The sequence below is a fragment of the Humulus lupulus genome, chromosome 4, assembly GCF_963169125.1.
Source record: "Humulus lupulus chromosome 4, drHumLupu1.1, whole genome shotgun sequence".
In the NCBI taxonomy this organism is placed as follows: domain Eukaryota; kingdom Viridiplantae; phylum Streptophyta; class Magnoliopsida; order Rosales; family Cannabaceae; genus Humulus; species Humulus lupulus.
Window position 1 is genome coordinate 45,441,442 of NC_084796.1, and position 21,855 is coordinate 45,463,296.

Genomic DNA, 21,855 nt, shown 5'->3' on the forward strand with positions numbered 1-21,855 from the left:
CACCAACATGGGGTTCTTCTTGAGGAGAAACCCGGATGTCATGAACCAGTAGTGCCTAACATCCGGAGGGTGCTTCCAGGAACTATAAGGAGCCGGATAGTTGCCGTGGGGCTTCAATCTGTAGAAGGTGTCCCGAGTCTTGTCTTTGACGTTAAGTTGCGGCTCCAGCTTATAGAAGTATAGCACCTCCACGGTAGTAGGCGTCGGGATCTCCTTAGATGCACAGAAAATGCGCCACCCTGCGAGCAACTTGTAGGCGTAGGGCAGGAGTTGGAACGACCGGATTCCCACAAACTTAAGGAATCGCGCGAAGTAGCCTTGAAGCAGGAGCTAGCTCCCGCATTAATATGGCCTACGCTCCAGACCTCGAATTCTCCCACGCTGGTGTGGGCCTTCTCCTCCCTCCTGGCTAGTCGATTGTAGAAGAGCCCAGGAGTCGATTCTATTCCCAAATGCTTCTCTAAAGCGTCCAGCATCCGGTAGTTCCAGAACTCATTTTTCTCCCCATCCATTTCCCATGTGTTACCAGTGGGAGGCTTATGCCCCTCCAGGAAGATGGGGCCCGATTGTACGAATTCCTTCGGATGAAGGGAGACATCGCGGCTCATGATCGATGATCTGGGAACAATTAAGGAAACAAGGAAACCAAGCAGTTAGCACTAGAACCCAAAAAGATTGGTTAAGGTACAAGGGTTCTCCTAAAACTGCTTGGAGAAGTCCCCTCCAGACCCAGATCTGGGATCAATAGAGATCCCAAGAATCTTGATTGGGAACTAGGAAGGAAAGGTTTTTTTCTCAATTTTCCCATATCAATCTAAAACGCGCATAGAGATCTGGGACGACCTAGACCACCTGTTCTACAGACCTACTATATTGTGCTCGGAACCACCCTATACAGTGGTCCCGGCTCTAATAATCCTATGGTCATGAAGGTAGTACTATAAAACAAAAAAAAAGGAACAGAAATAAAAGACCATGGAACTTACTGTAAGGCACTCGGTCTGAAGGTTGTAGTGTTTCTGGTGATAAGGTCGGCAAGATCTCGCCTTTGAATAGACGAAGGCGATACAGAAGCTCGTCTACTGGTTGAACTAAGACTGAACTGTTTGACGATGGTGCAGAACAAGGACGAGTCGGAAAGAAACAGCAACAAAGATGGAGCAGTCGTCGGAGAAATTCATCGGCAAACTCGAACATAAAATGATTCTTTTTTTTAACTCTGATTGTTCAGAATGTGTAAAGTTGCATATGAAAATCTGGGGGTATTTATAGGGCCAAAAGCACAATTCTTGATCCGACGGTTCAGGATGAATTCCCTCATCTAACGGTCCCGGATTACGCAGGGGCTTTAATTAGCCCAATCGAGTATCGGATCATGGATTCGCCAATTCGCGATCCGCGTCCATCCGATCTAACGGCCCACAATAGGAAATTTCAGAAATTTCCTCATTCGACGGTCCTAGTTGGAGCAGAAATATTAAATCACTCAATTACCTTATCAGCATCACTAGTATAGACGGGACGTCTCAGAAATCACGCTGACACCTGCCTATCAACACGATAATAGAGAGATTCTCGCCAAATATGTTAGGCACGAGTAATACAGACACACCAATTATACGGAAACACGTACGTATAGCATGATGAGTTTGAAAGGACAGGGGTCGCCCAAACGTGCCTTAAGTAAATGAACCCGCCTTCTGGGAAGCAAACCGGGCTGTTGGGATTTGATCAACGACATTGGCGCAAACATTTTTCATGCGAGGTTAACCAAGTGACCCCCCATGGAAACAGACCCGTCTCTTGGGGAACAAACCAGGATATTGGAATTTGATCCGGGAAAATGAAGTAAACCTCCACTGTGCAAGCATAAACGAAGGCTTGGGGGGTAAATGTTATCCTTGTTTTCCCCCCGGACATGTGGCACGACACACTGTGTCCATGGGCTATTTTAAAGAGATCGAAGGCCTAGACCGAGCCCAATGGACAGGGAAGGAATAAGTCCTGGTGGCCCAATTACCAGCAAGCCTAGCATTGTCCATTGGGCGCCCCCGCACGAGGGAATTGGGACCATGATGTGGGCCCGATTTGTCTTCCTGGACCCAACCCTAATGCATCATCTGGGATGCGATTAAGGGTGATGGACTGGGATGATAGCGGATGAACCCGAGCACTGGTAAACGAGCCAGGGTCCTGGTAAATGGACCAGGATTTTGGTAAATGAACGCGGACCAGGTGCCCGGGTTGGGCAGGATAAACTGTCCCCGATACTGACATCAGCCCGAGAAACACAGAGTTTTGTTTCTCGACTAACCTGCAGAAGAGGTTACATACGGAATGTACGTCGTCATCCAGAATAGTAGCACCACTACTCTGACAGATCCTGTCCTCAGGATCCCCTTGGTAGCCCACGCGGACCAGTCTAAAGCAACGTACTGTTGTCAGCCAAAAAGCTTGAATAGGCTCAAGGTGGCCCAATGGGTCCTGATTAGTGTATTTTATTTGATAGAATCATTTGTATTAAGCCTCTGTTAGTGAGCAAATCATGATTATAACCATATTGGGCCCGGATTAGTCCGACCCAAGCCCAGTGCACCCAACTGTCTATAAATAGGACCAGTTGTGCATTGTGGAGAGGGGAATTTTTCTCTGGTAAGCAATTACTCTGCTCAAACTTGCAGAAAAATCCATTGCTAAAGCTTTCTAAACTCTAATACAAGAGGCTCGTGGACTAAGGCTCTTTAACGCCCCAACCACGTAAAAACTCTTACGTGATTATCTTTAAACCCTTTCTTTTAGCTTTCTTATCTTTCATAATTCTAGTTTTCGAAAAACTCGGTAAACAATATGATTGAATGTATTTTGTTACATTGGACTAGGACCAACACTGATTATTGGTAGATAAATAAGTATCGTTATTATCGAATCTAATTAGAGTCATAACGTTGATCATAGGTCAAGTCGATCTAAATTCTAAGTGATACTATTTCTATTAATTATATTATGTGAATCTTTTGATTTGTTCCTTAAAAGTTTATCCTACGACATACCCTATACTTACATCTTGGAGGTTCATTAGTATAATTGAATGAGAGTATATCATAGATATGAAATCTATAGCTTCTATATGAGAAGTGAAAATATGACTTTCTTAATAACTTTGTCCAAATGGTTAAATGACTGAGCACTTATATCTGTGATTAAGTTCATTGATTTATCATTTATAAGAGACTTAAAGGGAGTTAAGGATAAAATACTAACGAGGAGTAAAACAGTAATTTACTCTCAACTCATTAGTAAGTCATCAATAGAGAATTGACTGACGGTAGTGACTATAACAATGGATAACAACTTTATACGAGTAATATCATTCTATGAATTCAAGAGTTCAATTCCAAATTTATAGTGGAGTCACGAGAAATTAATAAATTGTGAGATAGTTTATTTGATAAATAAACTCATGGGAATTTTTTGAAGCTTGTATCCATAGATTCATGGTCCCCATGTCGTCTCTTATAAAATTAAGTTTAATAGTCTCAAACAATTGATTTAATTATTAATTATAAATATCAAATTGACTAGGTCAATTTAATGATATTCACATGTATTAAGAATTTTAGAATAAAAGAGTCTTTTGGGCAAATTTATTAACATTGACAAATTGGTGTCAATATAAATAAATAATATTAAATCAAGTTTAAAATTATAATTAGTTAATTTGAATAAGGATTTAACTATTTATTTATTTAATTAATTAAAATATAAATAAATAAATAAAATATTTTGAATTTGGCCCTATTGTGATTTAAATTCAAGACAATGGGATTGGGCCCAAATGGATGTCTGAGGCACCCAAGCTCTTGATTTTTTTGTTTGTTTATTATTTTAATTAATTTAATTGAAATAAAGCTCATTTAGTTGCCTATATAAGGAATGCAATGTCTAGGGTTTTCAGTAACTGTGTTGTTTCATTTTTGGGTAAGTGAAAACCTAGACACTTGAATCTCCTTGCTTGGTCGCCCATCACTCTCTTCCTTTCCCTCTGAAATTTTTTCTCGTGTATTGAGAACTTGCCCACCCCACCCTTGGTTAGACTTGTTTTAAAGATAGGCTTGGAAGGATTTTGGTATCGTTCAAAGTAGTTTAGACTCTTGACAATTCCTTGCATTCAGAAAGGATCAAAAGATAGATAATTTAAAGGAATGAGATATTGTTTCGCTACGCAATTTGTAAGTACTCTCTGCCATTTTAAGTAAAACATGAATATTCATATGTGAACATGTTTTGGTGTTTTCTATTTTATATTTTGTATATGAAAATAGGAAGCATGCATCTAGACAAAAATATTATAGATCCTACATAGCTGTTTCACAAGTCGCTATGTATTTAACTTCCATGGTAGAATATGCAATACTAGTTTGTTTATTACTTTTCCAGACTACATTTCCTCCACTCAGTGTAAACACCGATCCAGAAGTCAATTTCTGAATACGTAATTGACTCTTGTGTTTTGGTAAATAATAGTTCGGACCCTGTGTTTTACAAAATGGATCAAAATAATACCCTAGATCCGATTTTGATCAATATATTCTCAATTAAAAGATCAATTCTTGTGTCATTCGTGATGCAATAGTTTAGAGAAGAGGAGAAGGTGGTCGAGAAATTGAGAATGAAAGTTATATTTGAAAATATTTTGATTAAAATCGAGTTTAGGGTACTATTTTGATCCATATTATAAAATACTGTGTTCGAATCATCATTTAACAAAATACAAAAAACGATTGCGTATTTAGGAAAAATACAAGGACAAAATTGATATTTTCTCATATTTTTAAATAAGATTGCTAGATTGTATTGATGGCATGTACTGTATGTGTGAGTATTTATCATTAATTGTTTCTATGAACATTAAATTATATATTAATAACAATAATTTGGTATTTGGAGAATAAGACGTATTTCACATTAATTGTTTATATAAACCTTAAACTATATATTAATAGAAAAAGTGAATATTTTTCTTTTTGAAAGAAAATGATAATTTCAATAATTGTTTATATAGATACAAGTCTAATACAACAACAATCATAAATTTCACTAGAAATGACACAACTAAGCTAACCATGTGGATTACAATGACGGAACAGAACAGAGGTAGACAGTGTAACATACACATTTTATAGATAAAATGGACACTCAGCACCAAATTGGCTGCCCACGCAAATATTTTGGTTAACTCGGTATTTGGCGAGAGAAATGTTGACCTTTGGAGAGTGGGTTAGTTTAGACCAATGTTTTAGACCACTGAAGGTCTAGATGGTAAACTGTTGTTTGGGCTTAACGAGTGAGCGGGGGAGAGAAACCCAAACTACAACACTTTTTTCTTCGACCCGTTTGTTTATATAATAATAATGATTATTTATTTATTTATATAATTTGTCGTTTACTTATTTATCTTTTTTGATGCAAACCACGTACCATACAATCCAATCTTAACACAACAATAATTGTTCAAAACAATTGTCAAATCTCTCCCTCTCGTATAAATATATATATATTAGTCAAAAGGAATGTAAGATTGTTTAATTTTAAAATTGTAAATATTATTTATAATTTTAATAAAAATTAATTAATTATTTTTTAAATATATATAATAAAATAAATTATAGTTTTATAATATGAATAAATATTTATATAAATAATTTTTACATATACGACATTTAAACACAACAAACACAACATTGACATATATATATATTTATATAATTATATAACATATATATATAAATACAATAATATTTAAAAAAAATTAATAATATAAATAAAATAATAATAGAAAAAATCATAGTGTAGATAGAAGTATATATGTATCAACTATTTTTAGTTTATAATATATTGCTTCATGGTGAATTAGATGAAGAAAAAGAGCTTCACTCACTTCATAAAAAATAAATTATCACGCAAATTTATAAAATAAAAAAATAATATGTATGCATTTATTATTTTAAATAAATATGATTTAATTATTTAAATTATCATAAATTATCTTAAAATATCCTATTTTAATTTATTTATTTTTGTTTAAGTTTGTTTAATTAAATTATGTGCCCTATTTTATTATGTTTAATTGAATTTTATTTAAATTATAAAATGTATGATTTTATTATTTATAAATAATAATTATTGTAAAATTTATGAAAAATGTCGTATTTTAACTTGTTTAATTAAATATTTATTTAATTTTATTTAAGTTTAAATTTAATTCATATTTGTAATCTATTGATAAATATAAAAATATTCTGTTAAACTTAATTAAAAAATAAAAAATCATTAAAATTATATTATTTACACACTTTTTATATAGAAGATATATTTATAATTTATTATTATAAGGAATTTATTTATTTTATAACGAACAAATATTAAGTATTAAAAAAAATTAAAGCAATTGAAGTCATCACATCCTTCACGATACTCAGGTGACACCCTAAAGGTAAGAAGAGCTTTATCAGTATCTACTTTTGTCCAAATTGTGCATAAAAAATTAGGTTATAACCTACTATAGAAAAAGCACTCCTCTCTAAACTAAATTGCCTCTAACCTTTTGCACAAAGAAAAATAAAAAAACTAAAGGAGAATTATATTTATACTCATCACTTCACTTGTATGCATGGCAATTAACATAATATAATACCCCACCCCACCCATGGTTTAATCAACTTTTTTTAATCTGAAATTAGTTATACACAATTATCGACATCCATTATTATTATTATTATAAACAAGCACTTCACCATAACTTCCCTCGTACGTAAAACGAAAAGTACCCTATTCTATTATGTGCCCACCGATTTTCATTAACAAAAAAAGAAAGTCAATACTAATTAGTACCTAAAAAAATCAAAGCCATATCTCATATGGTCCAATTATTAGTACTTATTAGCCAGCCTCTCAAAATTCTTCATTCTTATTCTGAATTCTAGTCAGAAAAAACACAAAGCAGCAAAAAAAAACGACCAAGTCTTAAGTAGAAGAGCTGTTATTGTCTTTAGCCAACTGGCTTAGGTAAACTCAGCTGTTGTAATTGAATGAAATGAAATCATTAATTAAACCATAATTAAATTACATATGTTATTCTACATAGTAAAAACTTTGAACACACATTGTCGACAAACAATCAAAATAAGTGTTAAAAATAAAACCAAACAAAAACACCATTGAACATGCTCCAACCCACCAAATAATTACACCCATATCTACCCCAAAAATACCCAATTGCCAAACTCGTCACTAAACTCAGTACCGAGTCAGCTCAAAATCATTCCCCCAACACAACATAAAAAATTACTACTTTTTTCTTTCTTTCCTTTAAGGACCGAAATAGAAAATTTACAGACTGAACCTACAGAAAGATAAAAAGATAAAAAAAGAAAACAGAAAAAAAAATTAATTAAAAAGTCGTTGAGTTTGCACTATGTAACATATGCATATTCCTCCCGGCAACCCCAACTCGGTACCTTGACCCAGTGAGTCCACTGCCGGAGTTAAGCGCCGCTTCCCAGTCTCCTTCTTCATCTTCTCCTTCATCTCTCCCTCTCATCATCTGCAACATCCTCTTAGCCTTCTCTCTAGCCCTCTCACTCCCTCTCTCCTCGATCTCCCTCAAAACCTCCACAGCCCTGGCTTCCTTAGCCAACCCTCTGAACCTCATGCTTCCATGGCTCAGTGCAAACAGAGCTGCAACGCAGTTCTCGCGAGTCGACTCGGAGTCCAACTCATTCCTCCTAAGCATACTAACAAGGCACTCCACCGCATTGGCATCGAGCATGGAGGACCTCCCCTCCGGACAAGCCGCCAAGTTGCAGAGAATCAGCAAGACCCGGCTCGCGGAAGATCCGGTTTGGGCTAAGGCCAATAGAGTCGGGACCGTGTTGAGTTTCACGAGTTTGACTCGGTTGCTCTGAACCAGTGTCAAGTGGTACAAGGCTAGGGCTGAGTCGTGCCGAGTCCGCTCGCTCTCAGACCGGACGAGTGCGTGCATAAGCGGCGGCAAAGCGCCGAGAACGCCGATTGCCATTTTGTTCTCGTCTTCTAATGCCAAGCTAAAGAGAGCTCCAGCGGCGTGCTCCTGCGACTCGCTCGAGCCGCCTTTGAGGACGTCGATCAAGAATGGCACGAATCCTGACCGCACGATCAACACCTTGTTCGGCTTTTCGAGCGAGAGGTTGACTAAGGAAGCTATGGCGTTTGTTTGGACAACGGCGTACCTAGAAGTAATCAAAGGTTTCAGAGCTACGAGAAGCCGAGGAGTACAGAGCGAAACCCTAAGCTCCTCTTTTGTTCTGGTCATCTTTCTCAGCAAAATCACGCCTTCTTCTTGCTCCACGACTTCGGGATTCTTGAGCTTCTTCAACAAATTCTCTTCTTCCTCCGAAACCGGGCCGTTGGAATTGGGGATTCCGGTTAGGGCATCAAGCTCTGCGATTTCAGAGGAAGACGAGGAAGAGTAGCAGAGAGGTCTAGTCGTGAGGGGAAGAGGAGTACCCGGATTCGACGTACCCGGAATGACGACCGATTCCTCCGAAGAGCTAGAGTAGAAATGGTTGACTCGGTGGCCCAACTCAGTCGTCGCGTGGGAGAATATCACAGGCGGATGTTCAGCCACACCGCGGAGCAGCTCCCGCTCCGAAACCCTAAGGTCCGGTTTCCGCGACCTGCTCAGCTTCTCCTCCTCCTCCGCCGCCATTAGAGCTCGAACGACCTTCTCGACGGATTCGTACTCCGGCAGACGCGGGTGCTCCATACCTGAATCGTTGCACCAATGAGCAATCGTCGACTTGATGGCCCTGTTAGCAATCACGGTTGAGAAATCGGGTCGAGACCCATCTTCAAGCTTGGGCGAAAACCCTAAATCTCTGCATACTTGTACAGTAGCCCGCTCGAAGGTCTGACCGGAGGAGACGATAACTGGGTCAGCCATCAAAGTACCATAAACGGGGCAGACGAAATCCATAGGAGGTGGCTTGATATCCATTTTCGAGGTCGAGGGAGACGAATTAGAAGAGGAGGAGCGATAGAAGGAGATCTTCCACCTGTGCTTACCATTACCCCCCATCATCCAAAAGCAAAGCTCAAAGAGATTCTTTCAATATCTAATCCGTATTATAATAGACATGGGCATGTATATAAACAAAGTTGAACTAGTCAAATGGAGAAAATGGGTTTTGGCCCAGAGTGAAGGAGGGAAGCTAAGGTAGTTTAGGGTAAGCAGGCAATTATAGTAAAGAATATGAAAATAATAGTTCTTGTGTGGCTATGGCGGAGAAGATGGAGATGAAGATGTAAGTAGAATTGAGTAGGAGTTATTTGGATTTTTTCCGAGCTGAGAAGCAGAGGTGAGGAAGAAGGAAGAAGGAAGAAGGAAGAAGGAAGAAGAGTAGGGATTGGGTCTCTCTCAATGATTTTTTTTTACTTTCTTAATATGATCTTTTCTATGATTTTTTTTTTTTACATTTTTTTTTCTCTCTTTCTTCTTTGTTCCTATTTTTATTTTATTATAAAATTTTCTTTTTTTTGCGTAATTGGAAAATTGTCCAAATTGACTATTCTATACACCGAGTACGCGAGTACCAACTCGCTTGGCGACAACACCCACCCTTTTTTTCTTTCTCAGTGTATAATTTTTCTAGAAGTACAGAAAATTACATTTAAAAATAATTTTATTTGAGATACATTAATTGTTATGTATATGAAATATATTGACAATAACTTATACCAATTATTAAGGTAATTAATATTTCACATTTGTAATAAAAACTTATCATTAATAATTTCTTTAACTTTAAATATACATTTTGACATTTTATTTGCATGCGCAATTGACATGTTACAAACTTATCATGATGCTTTAATTTGATAGACAAACTCATATGATATTCTTTTATCATTTTATTATTTTACTATATTCACCATTATCAAATTATCACATTAATAATAGTAATATAAAGGAGGACATTTTGACTTCACACTTTTTCATATTGTATGGACTAGATTTAGTGATTTACCAATACATGCATTAATCCTATAGTCCTCATCATAACTATGATCTACTATTCAACAATTCCTCGTAAATCATAAACCAAAACATTATAAAATATTCCAAAAATAAAACAGAATGATTTTTATACAACCAGATAAAAAAGTATTATGAGCAAATAGTGATATACGAGATATCTCGAGGTGGGGATTGTCCATGACTTTTCATATGCCATTTTGTGTTGACCTAAGTGTTGAGAGTCTCATTTAAGAAAAAAGAATGTTCTTAACCTATCTAATTATATTGACATTTTCCTAAAATTATGGCAAAGTCAGATTACACAAGAACTAACTGAGAAGTTGTGATGTGTATGGAATTATGAATGTGTACATGGTATAAAATTCATTAATGTCTTAACAATAACATACATATATTTAACATAATCATATGGAAAAACAGGACCATAATTAAATATATTTGAATTGGATTTTTCCTCAACAAATAAATTTTAAGATAGATGAGTATGGTTCATGTTTTAAAATATGAAAGATGAATGACCGATAAATTTTTAAAATAGTTTAGCCTAAAAACCATCCATAACAGCTTTTTATTGCTTATTGTTTGTGGCAATTCCACTTTTTACTTTACAATCTAAAAATCTTTATTCACAGAACATTAAACCTCATCCGAATCTACTACCGTTGTGGGATAATCTTAAACCTATTATAGCTATAAACAGTTTAAATTTAAAAAGAGTTATTTGAATAAATATAATATAATTTCTTAATTTCGAGTTACTAATCAATTTTGAATGACTAAGTTATTAACCACTAAAATATTTAAGAATTAATATTAACTCCCTTCATATCTGTCTTTCTTTAAAGATTTTGAAGTCTTACTAAAAAAAATAGCTATTCCCAGGTTTTTGTTCGCGAGACACCTACTTGCCGAATTGACTGCGAAATATTTACTTGCATATGGTCTGTTCACATAATAGTATGTTATGATACTCTACCTCTTTTTTTAAGGGTAATGATACGACCTTGTTCAAGGAAATATTTGTTCACTTCATACAAACAAATTGCTACGAGTCTAATAATCTAATCGTAACAACTGTGAGATATATTGCACATGCTATACAGGTGGAGACAAATTGCGTACTTAATTTTTGAACATGCTAAAAACACATATAAAATATAACACTCTCAATATGGCACCATTTTTAAGAAATATGTTGATATTATCAAAGGATAAAATACAAACCTAACTTTTTTTATGAATATACAAGGAGTCTATTAGTAAGATCCATTCAAAGAGACACCTAGAGAAGTAATACGTTATTTCAACCTCTCCTAAAGGAATATCAAGAATCGATTAATAATAACCAAGAGGAGAACCATAATAAATTTATTCTTTGCCACCATGGGTATTGATTATTAGGGTCATCTTAAATTCTTAATGAGACTCTCTTGTGCTACAAAATTAGGATTAAGACATGTTTGTTTAGAAATATAATATATGTATTTAAAGAGAAATGCTTTAATTACCTAAAACTCTTTTAAAAAAAATTCGATTAGGTTGTGGCGTAGGCAAAGCTTACGCATGCACTGATCATCATCAGCTTGTCATGTGTAAGGAATTTTGAACGAGTCTCTCTCTATATATATAGTTTCTGTTGAGATGCCAGTTCTAGTACTAGCATGTAGTAACTAGTAACCATGTCTTACAAACTTTGTACATGCCAACTCTTATATAAATATATATATATATATATATGTATATAATTTTTTTTTTCATTTAAAGTACAAAAACTATAGAAATATTCCACTTGTCTCATTCTAATTACAGATAAATTTATTAAACTGTTATGTGATAAATAATTGGTTATAGTAAAGGCAAGGCAGAGTTTGGCAGAGTCGTCTATAGTTTATATAGATTGTCTAATTTAAGCTCAAAGAATCTCTCTAATTTAAATTGAAACCTTCTTTTTTATCTGCAACCCAGCACTACATTTTCTTTTATGTTTGATTAATTAATTATGTTATTGAGATTTAGAGGGTGTGAGAATCATGGAGGTGAGTGAATTAATTGACTTTTAGCTCATTCATTTTCAGACAATCTCTGCATTGAAATCAAAGATAAAAAAAATATTCCATTATAATAAAGAGTCTTTGCATCAATTAAAATGTAAGTAAACGAAGTCCACTCATACAAAACCAAAAATAATAATGATATTCGTCAGTCAACATCATATATGCTTCAATCACAATATCTCAATTAAATTAATTAGTCAAATATATATATACCATACGGATTGAATGGATAGATAAATTACTGTATTATTCATAGATTAATCACTAAAATAGTATATTAATTAAACTACCAATTGGGTTGTGGAGGATTAGGTCTGTAATAGCTGTTAAAAACTCAAGGACAATTCAGGTTGTCATTTTGGGTTGAATAGTGTTAAATTAAACCTTCTGAGCTCATCTATGATCCACCTAACAAATAAAAGAAATTGTCCATATAGATTTAATAAATATAGGATATTACAAACATACCAGGCAAAAACAAGTGATGTATATTATTTATATATAAAAAGCGATGTGTATAATTGAATATATTATGAAACAGTAATTTTCATCATTTATTTATGCATATATATAGTATTTTCTTTAATTTATTGAAAAATAAATAAAGTTATGCAAATCCATTATGCTTAAATTAAAAAACAATTCACATGAACTCCTACATGTTATGCAGTTAGCTTTGAATATTTTTTATAATTTGCTTATTGACTTTGAGCCCAGCTTGCATAATATAACACGTTTTGTGAATAAAAGGGTTAGTAGCTTAAAATTAAATTCAAAGGCCGTGTAGATAATTGATTTGGCTTCTAATTCACTTCACATCGTTATAATAAATTATATTCTTATTTTCAAAATTACATGGCTTCTCCTATCTCAGTGTAAAACTTTTTAATAATATTATATAATTAGTATTTTTATACAACGAAAATGGCTATGTTTTATAGTCACAGAAGACCGCATTATGTTATTTTCATGATTCAAAGGCAAAGATAATCACGTACAAAAATGGCTCTAAAATAGAGAAAGAAAAGACCTCATAATGCTCCTTTTTAATAATTGAAAAATCAATAATTATTTTTATGTGATTATTGTGAAAACAACCAAACTTTGGGTACCCCTTCAGATAATGACCTTTTGCTTTTGCAATCTAAAGTACCCAAACTAACCTCTTTTTCTTTTGTTAATAAGAACTAAACTTCTATTATCTATTACATGTGGGTAGGTAGGGAACTTAGGTTGGAAACCTTTTTATAAACTCAAGTGGGACCAGTAGCCCAATTTAGCACAGGCGTGTCTCCACATTGGATCCAAATCAAGGCGCTCTTTCATGTGGTCATGGACCCACATCAAATAAGATATTGGGCTTCGATTGTTTGTAAGATTCCTTGGCCCATTTCAAATCCAGAATTGGGCTTGGAGATATCAGTGTGTTATTTAAGATTTTTTTTTTGACAAAAGTATGTTATTTGAGATTAATTTGCAAAGATATTCAATTTTTTTTAAAAAAATCTCATTAATTATCTCATAATACAAATATGGGTTTAATTTACAATAATACTTTTTTTATGTATACAAATAAAGGGAGTATGGAGGGGTGTTTGCAGTGCAGGGAGTGCAATTTTTTTGCTAATTTATTAGACTGCACTACATATGCAGTTTGAATAATTTTATAAACTACATCTGCACCACATAGACCTCAAACCGCACTACACCACATCATACAATTGCGTCGATACGGTACAGTGTGGCATGGGCGATTTACACCTATTACCAAATAGTTTAGAAATTTTTACAAAAAAATACTTAGTTTCGCTAAAAACTTATGTTTTTACGGTCAAACATTTTTTTTCTTTCAATTTTACAGTTTCAGGGCAATTTTTACATTTTTACGGTTTTGCATTTTTTTTTCTTTTTTGTTGTTTTCATGTTTTTTTAGGTTTATTTTGGATTGATATTTGATTGTTCTGATATATATTGTTTTTTGGTCGGTTTTCTTTTGTTGATGCGGTGAGTTGTTTTCAAGTTGCTTTTAAGCTATTTTCTAATTTTTTTTTCTGAGACTGTAGTTTGTAATTATGTAACTTTAAAAATCATATTTTTGAAAAATTTAGTACGTATTTTTGAAAAAAAATTAGGAACAGTAAAAAAACAAAAAAAATATGTATTTAAGAAAAAACCTTAATAATTTAACAATTAACAAAATACATACACTCATTCAAAATCAAGATAGTGTCATATACAAAATACATATTTCAACAAAATAGAAATAAATCCACAAATTATTCATAATTTATCCAATAACTTATAAAAAATCATAAAAACCAATGTCTAACTCAAAACTTAGCAAGCAATAGCATAAACATATACATAATTATATATCTATATATAACTTATCACTTGAAAATTATTATATTAATAAAAATGTAAGCTAAACAATGCATATTTACAAAGCAAAATAGTAACAATAAAATATAAACTAAGATATATATAATTTTATAATAATTAAATTGATATTTTTCTAATAGTGTAGTACGGTGCATTTTGAACTTCATTTATGAAATTTCAAACCGCACACCACACCTCACTGCATGGTTTGAAAAAAAATACCCACAACTGCATTGCGGAGGGTTCCAAATTGCATATTTTGGAGCGACGTGGGCAGTTTGATGAACATCCCTAAGTGTATGAACGATGTACGAATAGGAGTAAATTCAAAGATTTTTTTTTCTTGTTAGTAAACAATATTTATAAAATTGTTATAAGCGAAAAATTTGTAAATAAAATCTACAGAACTAATTTTTAGTTAAATATAAATTTTTGTAACTAGAATTTCCATAACTTATTTGTTAGTGTAGTTAAATATTTGTGAAATTAATATTTACAAAGAATGTTATATTATGTAATAGGACTCTATTTGTAACTAATGACAACTAAAAAGAAGATTTTTTTTAAAAAAAAAAAAAACCCATTTTTCTTACAAATCAGGTGATGCGGGATGTCAATGAGTTGAAGCACTTGAGCAGTTGGGTTTTGTTCTTCTATATGATTTGAGTTTAACCATGCAAATAGCTTGTTGTAATGATATTAGAGCTAGATCAAAATGGAGGTCGGAGGTGGTGGCATTGTGAGCTTCAATCGACCACCCATGGCAGGTGGCAACGAGTGGCACGATGGGACTTCAAGGTTTGGGTTCCAGTTGCTAATGATCCTTATTGGGCTGTGCATATTGGCAAGAAACAATGGTTCAATGACGTTCTCTATGAGCTATTGAAGTTCCATCCTCAAGCTCATCGTTCAAAGTCATGCCTTGTTGGTGCGGCGTGACAAATTGATTCATATCTTACTAAACTTGAGAGCATTCACATTGGCAACCTTCATATTGTCTAACGATGATGATAATGTTGGGGTTATGGCTTATGAACACAACAAAAATATTGTAATTTAAGAGGATTAATCACAATATACCAATATACACAATGGGAGAATAACACAAATTAAATTAAGAGGAACATAGGACCTTTGAAGAGAGAAACCCTAGTTACATAAAATCATACATTTATGATTTTATGTAATAAATCAACGGAGATGATAAGAAGGCTTGACACAATTAGAATTGTTGTCTAGAAAACTCTATTCCTAGCCTCCCACAAGAGATAACTTGAAGCTACTATAATTGTGGAATGAGTTTGGAGTCAACAAGCCTTGGCCTTCAAACAAGTCAATATTTCTTGATGAAGTTATTGGAGAAAAATAGTATTCTTTGTAAGTTAGAGAGAGAGAGGGGGGGAGGAAAGTGATCAATTCACCAAAATCTCATTTGAACACCTTAAATAGTGTAGGAAGCATCATTAGTAATAACCAATGAGATTATAGCATTTTAAAATGAGTTTTTGGAGTCAAAACATATAATTGTACGGCTTCGCACGGACAGGCCATGCGATGCATCACCTATCTAGGCTTTTGTGAGACAAGCGATGCATTGCCTCTCAACAAGCGATGCAACGCCTCCTCCACTGACTTTTTACCTCATACATCGACTCAAAACGTCTCCAAATTAATGCCTCTAAACTTTTTGGGTACTCTTATATACTCCAAAGAAATATTTTGGATACAAAGAGATAATTTTTAAATGCCTACAACAAGAGTCAACTTACTCATGTTGATTTTAGTGAAATCGTTATGATTTTTGCACCTCTTTGTGCATAACTAATTTTACTATGTATTTAACAAATCCTAAGAGATAATGCATCATAAGCAATACATCGACTTCATAGTAGTTTTCTTTCTCTTTTATTTTATTTTTAACATTGAAGACAATCTTAGATTTTAGTTTGGGGGAGAAAACTTTAATTTTTGTTTGCATGTGTTGTTTATTTTTGTATATATTACGATGCTTGTTTGTTTAGTTTAATTTTTTTTTAGGATGTGTTTAGAAATTCACCTAGTAATTATAATTAGATGAAATTAGTATAAATTACTAGATTAAACTTGTTTGATTAACTAAATAATTACATTGTAACCATGTAATTAGAGATAATTGAGATTTCTTAATTATACTCTCCAATTCTCACAACCCCTAAGAATTGGTATAATTACATTGTGTAATAACACCAATAAATAATAGGCTATTTAGGTTTTTTACCCCCCGAACTATTACATATGCATTATTGTGCCCCCTGAATTTTTCAGGCCGTTAAAAAATGCCCCCGATCTATTCACAGTCATGTAAATTAGGACTTCCGTCCAATTCCGTTTATTTTTTGTAACGGGAGGATGATGTGGCCTTTTTTTTTACATATTTGGGATGACACGTGGGACTTATAACCCGCTGACATGGAAATTTAATTTTAACCCAAATAAGAATAATTTGTTATAAACTGAATTTTTTACAACAAACTTAGAACCCTTTGTTCATACTCTGTTTCTTAGTTTCATCTTCCTGTAAGTTTTCTATATACTAGTCAATCCCCGAAATCGTTTTGGGTTTTATTAAAGTTCAAATTTTTTTTTTTTTTTTTTTTTGATGAATAGGTGCAGAGATCTCAGGCAAAGTAGGTGTCAACTATGGTCAACTAGGGAACAATCTACCAACTCCATCTCGATCAGTCGAACTAATCAAATCCCTGAAAGCGAAACGAGTCAAAATCTACGATGCCAACCCAGAAATCCTCACGGTGCTTAAGAACACTGGTCTGCAAGTGTCGATAATGGTGCCAAACGACATAGTAAAAAACATGTCCACCAACCAAACACTCACCGATCAATGGGTTCACACCAACCTCGTCCCTTTCTACCCAGAAACTCTGATCCGATATCTCATGGTCGGAAACGAAATGCTCGACGATTCTGATAACTCAACCTGGTTCAGTATCGTCCCAGCCATGCGAAAAATCAAGAAAGCCCTTAAAACCCATGGAGCCCACAAAGTCAAGGTCGGTACAACTCTAGCCATGGATGTTCTCCAATTTTCGTTTCCACCCTCGAATGGAACTTTCAGGTCTGATATTTCGAGTTCGGTGATGAAACCCATGTTACAGTTCTTGAACCGAACCAAGTCCTTCCTCTTCCTCGATGTGTACCCGTACTTTCCTTGGTCTGCTGAACCCAACAACATTAACCTAGACTACGCTCTATTCGAGTCTAGGAATATCACCTACACCGACCCAAAATCTGGATTGACCTACACCAACCTCTTTGACCAGATGGTTGACTCGGTCATCTTCGCCATGAAACGAGTCGGGTACCCGGATGTTCGGATATGGATCGCCGAGGCTGGTTGGCCCAATGGCGGGGATATAGACCAGATTGGAGCTAACATTTACAACGCCGCCACTTACAACCGAAATGTATGAAAATTGAAACTGGGGTTCTAAGTTTGTTGTAAAAAATTCGGTTTATAACAAATTATTCTTATTTGGGTTAAAATTAAATTTCCATGTCAGCGGGTTATAAGTCCCACGTGTCATCCCAAATATGTAAAAAAAAGGCCACATCATCCTTCCGTTACAAAAATGAACGGAATTGGACGGAAGTCCTAATTTACATGACTGTGAATAAATCGGGGGGATTTTTTAACGGCCTGAAAAATTCGGGGGGCACGATAATGCATATGTAATAGTTCGGGGGGTAAAAAACCTAAATAGCCTAAATAATATCTATTATTTTATTAAAAATAAATAATAATATCAATTATCAAATAAAATATATTTTTTCCAAAAGTTAATATTTTTTTTTACTATCTTCCAAATTTCTGGCAAAATATTTTTATTTTATTTAACATTGTTATTTTTCTATTATATTTATATATTGTTTAATTTATTATGTAGATATTCTAGGCTAGGAGTATTTATAAATATTGTAGGAAATCATTTTTATTGTTTTATGTTTACAATAGATTTTTTTTTTTACCAAAAATATAATTTCAAGTAAATAACAAAACAAAAAATTGACATTTCTATGTATTCATTGCTTTTCATTGAAGAATTGTTGAGTGTATTAGGTAATAATATATTATATACTTGATTTTTTAATTGGCATAAGAATAGAAAATACTTAAATATTTTAACTCTTAAGTAGATAAAATTTATTTTAACTTTTTATTTAATATTATTGATAACTCTAGGAATTAGAGTTATTTTTATGCGCTTAAACTTGTAATTTTATCAAGAAATAGTGGGTTAGAGTGTTTTGTAGAGTCTTTATCTTTGTTTTGTCAAATATTAAAATAATATTATATACTAGTATTTTGCTGGAAAAATATATCCTAAAGTGTGAAATTCTTATTTTGGCAGGTGGTGGTGGAATTTTGGTCATTTGGAAAGAGATTTAAGTTTTAAATGGTTTCAGCAGGAGGGAATGCTGCATCATTTCAGCAGCATGATGTACTGCCAGCCAGCCAGCCTATTTGGATGACCCACGTGGACACTACTTTCTAGCCCATTTTGGGGATTATTTAAAGTGGGCTGCATTATAGATAAGAAAATGATTAGTGGGCTTTATTTTTCCTTGGACCCAATTAATGGACAAGAGGACAAAAAAAAAAAGTAAAAGAAGGAAAAGAGGCCCACATGACAAAAAGAGGAAAAAGTGACCTAGGGTAGGGTGGTCTTCTTTGGCAGCCAAGAAAAACGTGTCCTAGAGGCAAGAAGAAAGGAGCAGCCACCTGGAAGAGAGAATACACCCATTTTTGGCAGCCATTAAAGAGTTAAAGGAAGGAGAGAGAGAAGGGATTTTGGAAGGAAGAAGACTAGGAGAGAAGAGCTATTTGGAAGACACTCCATCACACTCTTGGCTTGTTTTTCTTCTCCTTATTATTGAACTCAACTCTTTCTTGGATTTTATTTTGATTTATGACTGATTATAAGCTAGTTTATTTTGTGTTTAAAGTTATGAACTAATTATCTTTAAGTTAGGATAGTTAAGGAACTTTATTATGTAATTGTGGAACTTTGCTATTGATGCTTAATGTTAATTGAGGTTTATTCATTCAAGTAATTTGCATGTTAAATATTTACTATTGCTTGATCACCTTTAGTAAATGATTGAAATAGTTAGGATTGCTGAAAAGGGTTATAACTATTAGACAAAAGACTTGAATGGTGCAAGATTAATTTCTTTGATTTTTTATTTATTTTGTGAAGGTATAGACATATATCTTTGCCTTGCATAATCTAATGAAATTGGTGCTTTAATTGAAATTCCTGATATTAAATTGGCTTAGACATAAGCAAATTAAGTAGGGAATTAAACCCATTTGATTTCGACAGAAACTCATGGACTTGAATAGAATTCTTGATTATTAAACTGTTAGGAATGCTATAGCATTGTTTCCAGTAATTGCATAATAGGGAGAATTAATTATCCTAGCTTACCATTTCTTTATCAACTGATTTTCCTATTGCATCCCATTAATTTAGACTTTAAATTCAGCAGTTAGTTATTTTTAATTGCATATAAAAAAATCAACTTCCAATTTAATTTGAGTTTGGTTCTTTTATTTTTTAATCATTTTGTTAAACTTTAATTTCACAATTTTAAGCTTAAAAAAAATCCTTGTGGATACGATATTGGGTTCTTATCACCTTATTACTTGTTGACAGTGTACACTTGCACTCACATTAAATTTTGCACAACAAGTTTTTGGCGCCGTTGCCGGGGATTGTTTAAAGTCATTTATTGTGAAATTAAGTATATCGCAATTTGGTTTCAACTGTTTTTTTACTGACTTGGGTGATTCTCGTGCAATTTTAGGTTTATAAAGTGTATGAATGAGAATCAAGACCCTGAACTACTTCCCACTGATCTAGAAATCGAGCGTACTTTTAGAAGAAGGCGAAGAATACAAAAGTCAAAAAGGGAAGTAGTAGTGATGGATACTGAGCAAGGGGCTCAACAGGGAGCTGCCCAGAGGGCAACAAATCTATCAGGAGTCGCTCATGATCCACCAGTAAATATAGCAGGAGTTGCTCAAGATCGAGTAGCTCAAGGGGGAGTAGCTGCCAACAATGGGAAAAATGCAGTTATTGTCGCTAATGACAGAGATCGTGCTATCAGGCAATATGCTCTCCCCCTCTTCAATGAGCTCAATCCAGGCATCATCAAACCAGAAATTCAGGCAGCACAGTTTGAATTGAAGCCAGTCATGTTCCAGATGCTTCAAACTGTGGGTCAGTTTAGTGGGATGCCAACAGAGGATCCTCACCTTCACCTTCGCTTGTTCATTGAAGTAAGTGACTCTTTCAAGCTGCTCGGAGTGATAGAGGATGTATTAAGACTAAAGTTGTTCCCATATTCCTTGAGAGACAGAGCCAGAGCTTGGTTGAACTCTTTGCCATCTGATTCTGTGAGTACTTGGCAAGAGTTGGCTGAGCGGTTTTCGATGAAGTATTTTCCTCCCACTAAAAATTCCAAGCTCCGCAATGAGATTACTTCATTTCAACAACTTGATGAAGAATCCTTATATAAGGCATGGGAGCGGTTTAAGGAGTTGCTGCGCAAATGCCCTCACCATGGCATTCCTCATTGCATCCAAATGGAGACCTTCTATAGCGGTCTCAATGCTCATACTAGGATGGTGGTTGATGCTTCAGCGAACGGGGCTCTTCTTGCTAAGTCCTATAATGAGGCATATGAAATACTTGAGAGGATATCCAACAACAACTATCACTGGCCCACTTCTAGATTGTCTACAGGTAGAAAGGTGGCTGGTATTCATGATGTAGATGCCATCACTTCTTTGGCAGCCCAAGTCTCCTCTATTTCTAATATGCTCAAGACAATGAATATGGGAATGAATCAGTCAATGGGGCAGCCCATGGGGACACAAATGGGGCCTATGGAGAACATTTCTTGTGTGTATTGTGGTGAGGGCCATACTTTTGACAACTGTCCTTCCAATCCAGACGCTGTGTGTTACATGGGGAACCAAAATAGGAATAGCCCTTATTCTAATTCCTACAACCCATCATGGAGGCAACATCCCAACTTCTCGTGGAGTAATCAAGGGGCTGGCCCTAGCAATTCTTCTATGCCTCCAAGACCAAATTTCCCGCTGGGTTATCCCCCACAAGCACCACAACAAAGGCCACAACAACAAGCAATGCAATCTAGCTCTCTTGAGGACATGTTGAAGGAGTATATAGTTAAGAATTAAGCCATGATACAAAGCCAAGCAGCATCATTAAGAAACTTGGAGATTCAAGTTGGACAACTTGCTAATGAGATGCGTAG

At 34.4% G+C, this 21,855-nt stretch overlaps 2 protein-coding genes and 1 non-coding gene across 3 annotated transcripts; 1 reads left to right on the forward strand and 2 right to left on the reverse strand.

The window, feature by feature from the left end:
* Positions 1-7,084: 7,084 nt before the first annotated feature.
* On the reverse strand, positions 7,085-9,513 carry LOC133830387 (U-box domain-containing protein 38-like). The gene has a single exon (XM_062260362.1). It carries the CDS (start codon positions 9,116-9,118, stop codon positions 7,451-7,453), a length of 1,668 nt encoding a protein of 555 aa, XP_062116346.1. The 5' UTR covers positions 9,119-9,513; the 3' UTR covers positions 7,085-7,450.
* A 5,713-nt stretch (positions 9,514-15,226) lies between these two features.
* LOC133832137 (probable glucan endo-1,3-beta-glucosidase A6) lies at positions 15,227-17,978 on the forward strand. Its single transcript, XM_062262521.1, has 4 exons — positions 15,227-15,309; positions 15,400-15,562; positions 17,028-17,067; positions 17,158-17,978. Exons 1-4 carry the CDS (start codon positions 15,227-15,229, stop codon positions 17,976-17,978), a joined length of 1,107 nt encoding a protein of 368 aa, XP_062118505.1.
* Positions 17,979-21,034: 3,056 nt separating this feature from the next.
* On the reverse strand, positions 21,035-21,141 carry LOC133833347 (small nucleolar RNA R71). Its single transcript, XR_009892728.1, has one exon. It is a non-coding gene; the product is annotated as a small nucleolar RNA R71 (small nucleolar RNA).
* Between the last annotated feature and the right edge of the window lie 714 nt (positions 21,142-21,855).